General features: G+C 41.6%; 1 protein-coding gene across 1 annotated transcript; it reads right to left on the bottom strand.

The window, feature by feature from the left end:
• Positions 1–3,005: 3,005 nt before the first annotated feature.
• Positions 3,006–7,192, bottom strand: IL22RA2 (interleukin 22 receptor subunit alpha 2). Its single transcript, XM_065835861.2, is given in 6 exon segments — positions 3,006–3,161; positions 3,585–3,754; positions 5,021–5,199; positions 6,020–6,170; positions 7,077–7,152; positions 7,154–7,192. Coding segments are annotated over 6 exon segments (771 nt in total).
• Positions 7,193–14,614: the final 7,422 nt, after the last annotated feature.

The raw sequence follows: 14,614 nt of genomic DNA, 5'->3' as shown, positions 1-14,614 counted from the left end.
AGAACTTGAATTACTGCAGATACTGTTTTCAGGCTGTGACAACCCATAAGTGGATGAAGTCACCAACGTTGAAATATAAGACAGGCTATTTTGTAATAGTTTGCCTGGATGGTTTTAATGTGGCTCTGCCCAGTGCAAGAGTAGTGCCAGGACAATTCTAGACCTGAGACTTGTCATGTTACTGGGTACTATACAGAGATTTCATAAGTCACATTTCCCAAAGAAACTTACCTAAATTAAGAAACTGAGGTGTGTGGGCAGGGTAAAATAATTGGAAAAAATGTAAGAGCAAAAAGGGAAGCATGGTGAAAGGAACCTGGCTTTGTGGGCTAGATACATGGATGCAGCTATATGCCTGCAAATCTAGTCATTCAAATATATCACATTAGAATCAGATAATGGAAATATTTAATATGTAATTTTTTTTTTTCATTTTGGTGAGCATGAGAGTGACCAGCATTCACTTACTTAAGTACAATCTTCTCCCACATGTCCTGGTGCAGCTCTCAGCAGAGCTACCTCCACATAAGGTGTTAGCAACAGACCATGAAAAATCGTTTTGATGTAGCTTAAGTGAACTCAAGGTCTCTTACTTAAAGTGAACTGTTCCACCCTTGTGTATGTGAATTAGGGAAAAGTGATAGTGAGGGAAGCTCCATTTTTCCCAGCCTTGCTTTGCCATCTTGTGTCTGTCCCACTCTTACCTCCTCTCATTTAATTTGCAATAATAGAATGTAGTTAAGTATTAAGATTTTCATTAGTTACAGACCTTGCAGATGTGAAAAAGCCACTTCATCTCTCCATTCTGGGGTAACTTGGTGGATAATTATCCAGACCTTGCCCAGGAAATCTTGTCATTTATGAGATGAAGACTTGTAGGAATTAAATCATTTAGGGCTACAAAGATGGTTAGGGGTCTGGACCATCTTTCTTATGAAGAGAGACTGGGACAGCTGGGTCTGTTAAGCCTGGAGAAGACTGAGAGGGGATCTTATAAATGCTTATAAATATCTCAAGGGTGGGTGTCAAGAGGATGGGACCAGACTCCTTTCAGTGGTGCCTGAGGATAGCATCAGGGGCAATGGGCACAGATGGAAGCAAAGGAGGTTTTATCTAAACATGAGGAGAAACTTCTTTACTTTGAGGTTGACAGAGCACTGGAACAGGCTGCCCAGAGAGACTGTGGAGTCTCCTTCTCTGGAGACATTCAAAACCCATCTGGACACATTCCTGTGCGATCTGCTCTGGTGAACCTGCTTTAGCAGGTGGGTTGGACTAGATGATCTCCAGAGGTCACTTCCAACCTGAACTATTCTGTGATTAGAAATCATAGGTGATGGTCACCAGCCATTCATCATTTACTGTGAAACAGTAAATACAGGTGTTTTCCATTTAAAAATCTGTTATTGACTGAGAGTGAGCACCTTTTCTGTTTCAGTTTAAATGAGCTCTGACTAATCACAGACTATTCTTATTTTAGAGAAAGGATGCTTTTTTTGTCTTCTGTTGCAACTTTTGTTGTAGAAGAAATAAAATATCCAAAACTTCTATTTTATATATTTAATTCCAAGGTTTAAAAAAACAAACAAACAAACAAAAAGCAACCTAGAAACAATCTTAAGGATATTTTCACAAGTGTTTTTTGCCTTCTTTTTATTACAGTGCATGACTATTTCCTTTTAAATGCAAATATATACCATTTTAAATTGTAATATAGAACATACAAAGTTTCCCTGGCCTTTGTGTGACATAAAATGTTTATGATGAATCAAATCATTGAATGTAGCAAAGGTTAATTTAGAAAGTATCCAAGTATGTATTCCAGACATAGACCACAGATGATGATTTACAGCTGGATCTCTGATGGGAGGCACCTTCTGCCATTATTCCTATAACTGGGAAGAGAAAGAGAACGGCCACTGGAGTGTGCATTTAAGCTGGATGGTATTCAATTTAACGGCAAATGCAACACATGCTATTTGCTTGCATCTGTCCTGTACCTCTGCAGGTTGTTTAGCAGTCCAGCTCTAACCAGAGCTTCCAGTCTTTTACAGTACTGGGAAAGTAAGCAAAACTGCAGGAAAATCACCTAGAAACCAACTCCCGCCTTAGCCTAAAGCCACTGACCACGTCTCAAGAGAGACCAATGTTATACATCATGTTATGGAGTAGAAGAAATACAATCTTTTATAGTAAATGGACCAAGTTGAGAACAGAAGCACAGGTTCAAACTTTGATGCTTTTCCAGTTTTTCCCTCTTATCCCTAGAAAGGACACAAATCTGAGCTTGCTAAAGCAAATGGTACTGCATTCAACTTTGGCTTAGGTCTTAATACACTCTGTGACCTGGCACCTGCAAGGCAGGATTGATAATAACTCTCTCTGCTGGGCATATGATATGTGAAGATAGTCTAGTAATTGATGTAAGTAAACAGATTTTTCAGACTGGCTAATTGAGCTAACTCTTGCATTTTGGCTCATGGAAGCTCATGAAATTTGATAACTGATTTATTTTTAAACACATTACACCTGAAGAATGGCCATGAAAAGAGGACAGGCTCATTTGAATTAAATACATCAGATAAATCCCTGAAACAGAATTGCAGAGCTTGCAACATATTTGCATATTAATAAAGTTGGAGGTAATTCATTTTCCTAGTTAATTATTACTTGATAGCAGTAAAAAACAATGAAAGTAATACTATGTATAACTGTTTAAAGAAAGGGAAGAGGGAGGCATCTCTGAGCACAGTGGCATCATGAAAATAATTATCCATGCCATTCCTATAATCTCCTTAGCCCTACCATTCTTACCTGGTGTGAAGCTAGCTGAGATGGTGTAAGAACTCTAGCTGATGTTGTCGTATGAGATGGCAGTTTTCATGCTACACCTGTTTTTTCTCCTTTTGGAGAGTATCTACCTTTGGTGAAGTGATAGCTCTTGACTTCCAGAGTAATCTCCAGTTTCAGCTGGTGACTTACCTGTTGCAGAGATGCCATCACTGTCAGTGCAGCACGGTGCATTGCCTGCTGCTGTAGGCACTGCTGCGGTCCAGCATCGGCACGTATGTTTTAGCCACGATGCAGTAGCTGACTCCAGGCCTCAAGTCTTCTATTTTAATAATCTTGTTTTTTCCTTCATACACCAGGACTCTGTGTTGCTTTTGGTGGAGCAGAGTGAAAACAGCCAGTCAGGCACATTGCTCTAGCAAGCATGTCTGTGACTGAAGTTTGGTAAGAACAGAGGCTGCAGAGCAGCATGTGGACTTGCACAAAGTCAACAACATCAATAGTTAATGATTTTAAAATATTCCCTTCAAAATTCCCCTTTCGTCCCCTTTTTTCTTTTATTCAGGGCTTAGAGTATGAAATACTAAGTTGATGGGAAAGAATAAAGGGAGGAATCACAACTCAATTCAAATTCAATTCCTGAAACATAAGCCTACTTTGTTTTCAAATGCGTACCCAGTCTTTCATATTCTCACAATCCCAGAAGACAATTTCAACTGTAAAAGAAGAATGATGTGCCCATACTTTCCTGGCTTTTCAATGGTAAAGGGTATTATATTTGAATATGCATTTACCTCGTCTAGCAAGTTGTTTATTATGAAGACTTGATATAGCAGATCGTAATAATTTGTCATTGGTATCTTGCTGCCTCTCTTCCTTTTGTAAGGAGACCGTGGAGCCTGGAGCTTTAGGATTATGGACTTGTTGCTATGAATCACAGTTACTGTCGGAGGTCCTATCATAGCTAAGGAAAAAAACCAAAGCTATGAACACAATTGTAGTTTGTTAATGTTTCACAAAATACAATTACAATCCATTAAACAATTTAATGTTCTTCTTCCCATAATATATTATGCTGTATTTACTATTAAAGTGCCACTTTGTAAATCCTTACTTATTAGTACTTATTTCTTGGGACATTTTGGGGGTGACATTTCCTGTGTTTGTAAATCTGTCTTTGAGACTGACTTTGTGAAATCTCTCTGAGCTGCATGTTGCTGACTGCAGCCAGGTCAAACAAATGCCTTGGATTTTTTCCTTGACTTTTTTTTTTCCATATTCGCACGCTTGGATTGCACAAAACAGCTATCTGAACCATTTTGGTTATGCCAAGGATGCAACCTCAATAATTACTTTCAAATTTTTTGCAATCTGCTTGGCTAGACACACCTAAGGGTTCAAGCTAGTGCCTAGATACTTGTGTGTGCAGTCCCCAAGACATGGGGAGCCAGAGCAGCAGCTGCCCTGTGTGTCTCTCCAGGAAGAGGAGGTGGCACAGGGTGAGATGGACTGCTGCTGCTGCAAGGTGCTGCTTTATGTCAAAGCTTGTGGTTTCATCTATACAGGAGGCTCAATGTAGTTTGCACTGCAAGACCGTGAAGTGACCTGCATTCACGTTCACAGTTCAATTTTGCATTGGCTAGTGAGGGAAAATTGGTTAATTCATGGGGAACTTACTGGTAGGTACACTGTTCAGAACTTATGTCGGTGTTTTGACAGTCTTCCGATTTCTAACATACTATGGCACTATAATGAGTGTACTAGCTAACAGCTTGGCTCATGTCCTTTCTAAATACACTGCAGTCAGGAAAACACATAAATGTGAGAAGAATGGTGGCCACACAGCTCTCAGTTCTCTTCTCCCTTTTCTCCTCAAGCAAAGAACTTCTCCTTCTTTTCCATCTTGTGTCCTTTCAGCAGCTCCAAAACCAGCTGAAAATAATTTCTATAGTTCCATGCCTCAAGGAAGGAGTTGCATTAGAGGGAGACACACATTTCTAATCCCCTAAGTATGGATAAGTGCCTACTTATCCATAATAGGTTGGCTTCCAAGTGTGAGGAAAATGATTTAATTTCAACCCTTCACCTGAGAGCTATTGACTCACAACTTCTGCAGTTTTGTAGCTGGAAAAGGATTACTCATGTTTGTAAACTGTAAGCAGAAATGATACATTCCATGCCACAGAAATCCCAGTTCTTTTCTCAGAGGGACCCATATGTTTGCACCTACTTTCTCGCCAGGGAGTGAATCTGCAGCTGAGGCTCCAGTCAGAATAGACGCCAGCTGATGCGGCTTTCACTCTGCCATAATAAGGCTCATGGATATCAGAGGTCTCATTTGTCAGGTCACAGACATGGTTTTGAATCCCCCAGCAGTCATCTTTGTTTTGCCACATGCTCTGCCCATACCTATGGAGAAAGAGAAGGATGGATGTAAACTTCAGATGTCGCCAACTGGGTTAATACAAATCTTTAACTATCTGTTTTAACTTGGTGGTACTGACAAGCATTTTGCCATGGAAATGAACTCTCCAATCTAATGGCAGGGAAGATTGATTTCGTGGTTCTTTGGGAACTACAGGTTTGTGTCTTTTCTGAAAGAAACCTAAAGTGGAGATGCAGGTCACCAGCCCCGCAGGAAACTGCTGCACACTTGCCTCTCAGGAGAGACAGGTGAGCTTTGGCATAGCTGGTGTGTTCAATAACGAACAAGACGCTGTTTTCCACTGACTCAAAGGTTATTTCAGGTGCTCAACAGGCATGCCAGGAATGGGAGCATACCTCCTCTGAGGACCAGCCCCTAGTGCTGCCTCAAGTTTGCTGTGCGATGCACCGTGCAGCACTGCTGTGGGCAGGGTGGGCCACCAAAATACCCTGAATGCACTATTGTAGAGATGCTTGGCCTAGTTAGACCTGCTTCAGGAAGAGGGTTGGACTTGGTGACCTCCACAAGTCCCTTGCAAACAACATTTTTCCACAACTCTATGGTGCAATGAGGGTGCAGAGCGTGTTGCTGGAGGTGCTTGTTCCCCTGCAGCCTCAGGCTGTTCAGCTGCCCCTTCTGGGCTGTCAATAACTGCAGCAACAACCGAGAGCTGGCAGCTGAGCAGGACATGGCTGTTTGACAGATGTGGGGAGATACATCTCTTGTCACCTGAGAAATCCGTTGATATTCCAAGCAGAGCCAGGTGCCAGCCCCACAGGAGGCTGGGATTCCCTCAGTACTTACACTTTATACTGCACAAAGTAGACTGTGTCTCTTGCCACTCTGGCCCGCCCAGGCTGCCAATGCAGAGTGCTGTTGAAGTTTAACGAATGAAACTCTACCTTCTGCGGTTTAATCGAATCTTGCAAGTCTCGATTTTCCAAAACTAAAATCACTGCAAGTAATAAGGACCAATAACATAATGAGTTTGTCACAGACACACTCCTTCACATTTAAACATGGGGTTATTGCTACATTTCATTAGGCTTTATGACTAGCAGACTTCAGGGAATTGAGTCTCCTGTATCTCATGTTCAAAACTTTTCAAGTCAGGGTGATGAGATCCAGCAGTTACAGAACAGACACACTTAATAATATGAAAGGAACATTTTTATGTGTAGGTTGATTTGGTTTTGTTTTTTGTTTTGGTTTTAATTTTTCCTTAGTGAGTTTACTGCTCTGAAAGGTGCCTGATGAACATCCCAGGAAACAAACCCTTTGGATCAGTTCACAGAGTCTGCAGAAAGCAGCCACATCAATAATTAAAGCTGAGTGCTCTTTCCTCCACATCTCAACTTTAACCTGCAGGGATCTTAGCTATTTTAATAGTTGCCAGAGTCACGTTTATCAGCTTTTGCCTAATAAAAAATAATCTGAGATTCACTGCTTTTTCAATCTGAACTTCTGGAAAAACTGCCTGACAATTTTCAAGACAGTCTGTTTTCAAAGTGTGATGGTTGCAAGAGCACAGAATCAGTCAACAACCTCTCTGAAGCATCCAAATTCTAGCATTTTTTCTGGGTTTTGTGACCCAGATGACTCTCTATTACTGCAGATTTATCCCTGGCATACCACAGAATCAGTTAAGACTTGTTCTAATTGAACTGAAAATGGTGATGCAGTTATGAATAAATTAAATGAGCCACATACTTGAAAGGCAAAACAACAGACTAATTTGGAAATGACAGGACTTTTGAAACCCACCAAAATATTCAGAGATTTCTTGACTCATTCGGAGATTCAATAACAGACTCAGCACCCCCCTTGTCACATAAGAAAAGAGCAGAAAACCTTTACTTACTAGTTATCTCATCCTGAAGCAGGTGCATCAGCAAGCAGAGGGAAGAAAGCCTGATCCCCTTCATGCTTAAGAGAGCAGCTCCATGACTGAAGAGCATCTCTCTTCCTCTTGGGCATGTCTTATGAGGAAGTAATTATTAAACACTCTAGAGTTCCCCTTATTTCCCGTGGTTTCCAAAATCCCCTGGTTTGGCTTTGGTTTACTTTAGCTGGAAAACATATGAGTTGCTCCAAATTAAACATAAGCAAATATTCTTACTTGGCAGCTGTGGTCACTCTGGAGTTTGGAACTAATTATGAAGCAAACCAGCCTGAAAACAGTTTTGTTTGGTTTTTTTTTTTTTTTTTTGGCACTGATTCCCAGATGATGTCTGGCAATTTTGCTTTAATCCCATAAATTTGTCACAGAAGCTTGCCTGCTTGCCATGCTATTTTTTGTTTGTTTATTTGTTTTCCCAACTTGCTAGTCACTCAGCACTGAAGAGCACAAATTTTGCAGTAAATACATAAGAAACCTACCCATGGGATGTCATCTGGTTTGGTCGCCTTTCTTCAGGTTGAATGCAAGCGGATGGAGTTTGCAGGTGTATTTGTGGCAGAATGTCACCTGGGCATTTACCATGGGAGGAACGAGGTGCTGTGGAATCGCTGCTGGTCCCGCTGTGGGGCACCGTTTCCACACTACACTGGCTGCTGGAGAGATGCTGGGGCAGCCACAGTGCTGCCAAACCCTGGGCAGGGAACCGGGAGGAGAGCCCAGCCTATGGGACCAAAGTACCACTCTACGTTGGACTTTCAGACTGCCAGGAGTCATATGTCCCAACCGGTGTGGGTGTGTCGTGACGCTGCCTGCACAAATATTGGCATTTGTTGCAGCTGTCCTCCAAATCCTGCCTTTCCTGTATGGGCATCCCTGAGACTGACCCCAGGGCTGGGGATGCCGGGGGCTCCCTGGTGAAACTGTTTGTAAACACTTCAATGCCACATGTGCACCTGCCCAGTGGGAGCTGGGTTTTGTGCTCCTGGGGTGCGTGGAAAGCTCAGTCAAGTCAGCTGCTGGCAGCAAATGTGATACTTGCTCACCCTCTTTTCCAGCCTTGCCCCTCACTCTTCCCTTCCCAAAAGATCCCTAGCACTGATGTCCACGCGTGCTTTGCCGCTCACATACCAGAGTATCTGAACAAAAGCCTGGATGCTTACTCCTTTCACCAGCTATCCTTGACAAGGAAGAAAAGACAACCCCAATTTGGTACGCCCTAGCGCAGCACCGTGTCACATCACCCACCAAAGAAATAATTTGTGTGAAGACTACTTCTCTGCAAAAACAAGAATTTGCCCAACAATCATCTTTACTTTGGGAAAGGTTGGAAAAAAACCACATACCAGGTCAAAAAAATGCAAGTTATGGCTCAAATTAAAGTATCGTTTTATTTAAAAGCATTTTGTTAGCAAACTGGACAACTTCCAGTCAAGAAGCTGGCCTCAGTTGGATTCATGGGCATAGGCTCTCAGTTCAGCCAGTCACCTCTACCTCATTGTCCAAGAACTGAATCTGGAACAGCTGTATGAAAACTCCAGATGCATAGCTTTAAGTAATTAACTAGTTCACCCAATTAAGGGAATTAAAGAACTGAAAAGGAATGCAGAAAAGAAACAACAACAACAACCAACAAAAAACAAAAACAAAAAACAAACAAACAAAAAAACCACAACAACAATAAAAGGAGGTGGAACGCAGAAAGGCCACTCTGCCATTACTATCTTGGAATTTTTAATCTATCAATTTCCCAAACACATTCTCATAATCCTTTAGGTAGTTCCCCACACCAAATGCAATTAGTATTTCATCATGTTATATGAGCTCAAGTGCGGGAATAGGGAACTTCTATAAACCAAACATCAGACTGAAATGTCATCAAAGTTTAGTCACGCTTGTCACAGGTTGCGTATTTGCTTACTTGAATTGTACCAACACACCTTCCCGTACCCCGTGTAACAGCCCATTGTAAGGAGCTGAAGCATGGAGCTTTGCCAAAATTGCTTTTGATGGCAGTTTCTTCTTTTTGATGGCGAACACAGAGCTGAGGATCAGCCTGCGTGATGTTGGTGAGTTTTGCTCAGAAAAGGCTGCTCTGCTTTCTGGTGAAATGGGGAAAGAAACATCTATTCCATGGAAAAATTCAGGGTTTTCTGTGCACTGCACTCTCATAGAGCTTTATCTCCGACTGGTCTTGGCACTCTGAAGTAGGCAGTAACCCCTCACATAATTTTTTGTGATGATTGAAACAGCCACTGGTAATCCCCAGGTTATTGGCATCCATAAAAATTGTCCTACGCATCAACTTCAGTCATGTTTCTTCAGTACTTTGTGGATTAAAAATAGCTACAGTCAAATGAGTACCAGCTACACACACACATATATAGACATCTACATACATACACGTCTTCAGTTTCATAGATGACACATATAGTACATTTAAAAATGTGAACAACTAAAAAACATTATAGGATGACGTGCACTGCAATGCTATTTAAAATATGAATAAGACTTTTTAAAAATCAGTATTGTTTAAAAATACTCTGAACAGCACTTTATGAAGAATGGAAAACGCATTGCTTTCCCCAGTAGAGTCCATGTAATTAGATATGCTACTAGCTCATCCTAGCTTACACTGAAACATGTTTGCAATCCAAACCTTTGTGAAACAGCAGTACTGATGTTTTTGTGAACCGACACAGAATTGCGGGCATGAATTTTTTTTCCTTTCCTGGAACAAAAACCAATCTGAATGCTGGGTAAACAGACTCTTTTCTCTTCAGGATTGACTATTGCTACACAGAGGTAAAAGTCAAGTACATTCTTGCAGTAAGCTGCCTGACTCATCCAGTCTGATAGCATCACCTCATTTTTTTTATTCTTCCCCCTTGAATGAGTTGTTTCCCATCCACCTGGAGGTTTAACTCTGGAACTGCTCCTGCAGCACCACCTTTGGCTTTTCAGATGAAAGCCTCTGATATTTGCAGTGGATGCGAGGGTGGGTTTTGCTTGCATGCTTGGATGAAGGCACGGAAGATGAAGGAAGCAGAGGAGCTCCAAAGCAGACACAGAATACTTCTAGGAACTGGCAGAGGCCAGACGAGTCTCTCTTATGTGAGTCATTTCATACAAACTCAAAATAAAAATTGAGTGGTTCAGATTATTCTGGACCCAAAGACTACTCTCAGCTGGAGCGGTAGTTTTCAGTCTTTTACCTTTCTAAGCAACCAACGCGGGCTCACAGAAAGACTTGTCTTGGGAGAGGGAGGTCAGCCAGTCCAGTCTAATGCCCAGGGCTGGGCTAATGGCAGACTTACTCCATGCTTAACCATTTTCAGGAAGAGGTTTTCGCCCATATGTCTAAGTGGGACACCCCTGCTGAAGCTTACGACAGCAACTTTTTGTGTTTTGATTGGGGCACTTCAGAGAAAAGTTTGCCCTTTCTGCAAATGTCTATATAGTCGCCAAATGCAATTGGATCCCCTCCCCCGTCATTGCCCCTCCCAGCTCCCTCAGCATCTTCTGGTGTGTCATGTGCAGCAGGGAAGCCCTTCAACAGCCCAGTGGGGAGTGGGAGAATGAATAACTACACACGTACAAAAGAAAAAAAAAAAAGGAAAACCCCAGAGTTGGGCAGAAGGGACTTTTTGGGTTTTTTTTTCCCCTGCCCTTCAGGGAAGAGGTATTGCACCATATTGGTTCTTACAGAGCAGTTTCTGAGGAAGCAAGGTTGACTTTCACCACGCAGCGCATGCCTTCCCTGCTTCCTGCCCACAGGTACAAACTGTTACAACGGCTTGGGTCAACATTTTAAAGATTATGATTAGAAATTCCCAATGCCATAGCTACACCTCAACAGTGAGACATTTGAACATATTAAAGATGAAGATCTGCTGAGGGATTGCTTTGTAACAAGTCATTATTTGCGCATACAATATTTATTTAACAATGTGCAAGACAATGAATTGCACCTGAAAGTTAGTAACCAACGCTAACATTCATTAGGAACTGTAATAACAAACCCCAAAATAGCTCAAAGTCTTTTAAATTACTAGTTTCTTTAAAATTGTCAGTTTTTCTAATTTGCAAAGCCATATGATTTTTTCCCCTATCTCTAAGGAGTGGTGTATCTTGTTTAAGCCCACTGAGAAAATACCTGCTTTTTTTAAGTTGGGGGTACCTTCCCAAATCATATACAGGCAAAGCCCCACCAGCTTAGAGACACGTGGAATTAATATTCCATAGTTTGTTCACTTTGCTTGGGTAATCTTAATAGTAAAGATGCCAGGCGATGATTGATCCAGCAGAAACCAGAGATAAGCCTGGATAGGTACAAGACAAACATTGCTCGTGCTTTCTTCGTCCACCTACTAGAGTAAATAAAAGAAGGCTGAAAGCCTGGTAGTGCCAATGCCTCTCTCCAACACACCACCAGCAGTAACACCTGAAATATTACCAGTGTGGACAGGAGATGACCCACATGTGCATTTTTTTGTAGGTGGCGGTGGCTGGAAGTCTCTGTGCCAGACCGCTGAAGCCACATCCAGACCGCAGATGGCATCAGGCTGACCCACCAGGCAGCAGGAGAAGGCCGAGAGTTTGGCAGGCACTCCTTGGGGGAAGAGAGAGAAGGAACTGGGATGGCCCACCTCCACGTCTGTAATCAAGGCTTGAAGAAAGAGCAAATGATTCTGCTAGCTACTTGGGCCAATAGAACTTTGAAATATGCAAGTTCGATGGGTTTCCCTGACCAAGGGAAAAAAAATTAAAAAAAACCCCACTTCAGAAACAAATAAACCAACCAACCCAAACAAACAACAGAAAAAGAAACTGCCTTTCACTTACCCATTCTGCAGTGTAGGTTTGTAAGCAGCACACTTTCCAGCCAGTGGCTTAGTTCTGTGGCTGTCTCTCAAGTTCTCAGTATCATCTATCATCCAAGGAGTGTGAACTCTAGAAAAGTACTCTATTCTTACCAACAATCTTCGCCACCACCATCTCCAAATTACTATTGAATTTGTAAACATACTGTATTTTTATTAGCCTTTTTTTAATACAATGTCTCTGATCTTATGTGGATACAGTCTCCTGGCATTCAGGAATCAGCATGTTGAGCATTTCAGGACAGAATCCTCCATGCTCAGTGTAACTGGTTTTCACACTTCTCAGAGGTGTTGGTTTCGCATTTACTGCAACGTGACCATTTAACCAGAAAATTTAGATCACACTGTGATACTTACTTTCCAAAAAGTTTCGTTCTATATTATTTTTCTTATAGGAAATGAAATTGGGCATCTCAAAAAAAATTGCTAGTTTTGCTGTTCACCCTGGAAGCAGTTGATAAAGTCACTCAGTAATTAACCACCTAAATCCACAGTGTTTTGTTCCAATTTCTATTCAGACTTGGGGAGGAAACAGATACTACACCAGTGCCTGACATAACGCTGGATTGATTCCTGGGATGAATCCACCTGGAAGCAGGGACTGAGGAATGGCAAAGATGCTCCCTGCCTCCATCCATGTGCCAGCATCATTTTCTCAGGCATCCAGGTGAACTTTTACAACCCTTCCTGTTACAATTACAATTCCTGTTACCTCACCTGTTACAATTTATCTCACATTGAATTGTATTTGCAGCAAGTTGCAATCACAGCTTCTGTTGTCACAGGTCTCAGCTCTACCGAAACTGGAAGAAGAAAAGTACATAACACTACATACAGTTACCATCTGTTGTGATGGGACTCCACAAGCACTCCACCCTTCCGATAATTAACTGTTATTAACTTAAAAAAACAAAACAACTCCCCAAAACATAACACGGAACAGTCATACCCACAAAGAAAATCTGGTCTGTTAGATTTTTATTATTTTCACTCTCTGTTTTCAAACTGAAAGGATTCTATACACTCTTTGTGGAAGGGTATTTTTGAAGGGGCAGAATTTGTTCAAGCAACCTTTCAGAGTCTGTGGTACCCAAGATATGTCAGTACAGGAAGAAACCAGATCAGACCTGACACTGCTGCTTACTGCTCTACTTGTACATGTTGCAAGTATTCGACAGCTGCAGGATTATCTTTGCAGAACACCGAGCGAGTTGGCTGGCAGAACCGTCTGGCTCGTCTGCTCGTTGTTTTCTGTGTGTCTCTTTTAAGCTGTGGCTGGACAGTAGAAAATAAAACTTCTTTGTCCCCACATACATGCAAAGTTAATTTTCAGTCTGATCAGCTACCCTGTCATTGTCCAATTATACAAATGGGCAAGTTACATCAGGGTGAGAACTGTGTTCTGATGAGATTAAAAAACCCAGAACCTCAGGAAACAAAACTGTTTTGACTATAATTCATAATGGGTTAATAAAACCACCAATCCATTACTAAAACTCACAGAGTCTATGTTACAAATATAAATGTAGCAATTAATGCAGACATACTATAAATTCAAGTTTTTCCGTGTGTTCTGACTCCGCTCAATCTGGAACAGGTTGCTCGGAGAGGTGGTAGATGCCCCATCCCTGGAGACATTCCAGGCCAGGCTGGACAGGGTTCTGAAGCAACCTGATCTAGTTGAAGATGTCCCTGCTCATTGCAGGGCTTGGGCTAGATGACCTTTGAAGATCCCTTCCAACCCCAACTGTTCTATCATTCTGTGGTTCTAATCTGCACAGCCATTTTTAAGAGAGTCTGAATTCCTAAGGTATGACTGTTCTTACTGGATTCAATCCAGAAACAGCACTAGTCTTAATCTTAAGAAGTTACTTGGAAGGACTAAACATGCTGATGAGGAGTAGAAAACATTTTTAAATTGCACATTCTAGATTTGACAGACAAGTGAAACCAAAATTCTTCTAACAGTAGCCTACATTCTTTTGGGTAAATTATCATGATGCTCAAAGACAAATAGCTCATTTCCAAGATGAACATAAGAATGCACATGCTCCTTATTAAGAAGTAAACACCAGATAAATAAGACTTTTATGACCACTTAAACTTCAAATAAAGTGACTGGTAAGTTTCAAGGAAGCCCAGCTTTCCTTGCTCTTTAGTAATAAATCCATTGGAATGCTGTGACCATTTAATCCTTGTCCATAGCTTTTGAATGCAACATAAGGAGAGTCCCTAGCCTCAAGCAACAGAACGGGACTGACATTATCTTAGGCTGCATCAATAGCGTCAGAGGACAGAAAAGAAATTGCAAGGCCAATGGCGTAGTGAGAATCAATGTGTCACAAAGAGCTGCTGTGCATCAGCCCTCATCCCTCTCCACAATCAGCTACTGGGGTGAGAGAGGGAGAGAAAGAGAGAAAGCAGAATACTGTAACTGGCTACGTTTAATTACACACACATGCACACTATACGTATCTCCCACAAACAGTGTTTTCTGTTTGTTTTCAATAATGCTCAAGCAGACGTTACATATGTAACGTGAACTGAGCAAGCTTCAAAAGCAGATTTAGTCTTAAGTACAAAAGCTAACAGTAAGAAAAAGGTGAGCACACACACACA

This window comes from Patagioenas fasciata, chromosome 3 (genome assembly GCF_037038585.1).
Source record: "Patagioenas fasciata isolate bPatFas1 chromosome 3, bPatFas1.hap1, whole genome shotgun sequence".
Taxonomy (NCBI): Eukaryota; Metazoa; Chordata; class Aves; order Columbiformes; family Columbidae; genus Patagioenas; species Patagioenas fasciata.
The sequence above is the reverse complement of the archived record's forward strand: the minus strand, read 5'-3'. Positions and strand labels throughout refer to the sequence as shown.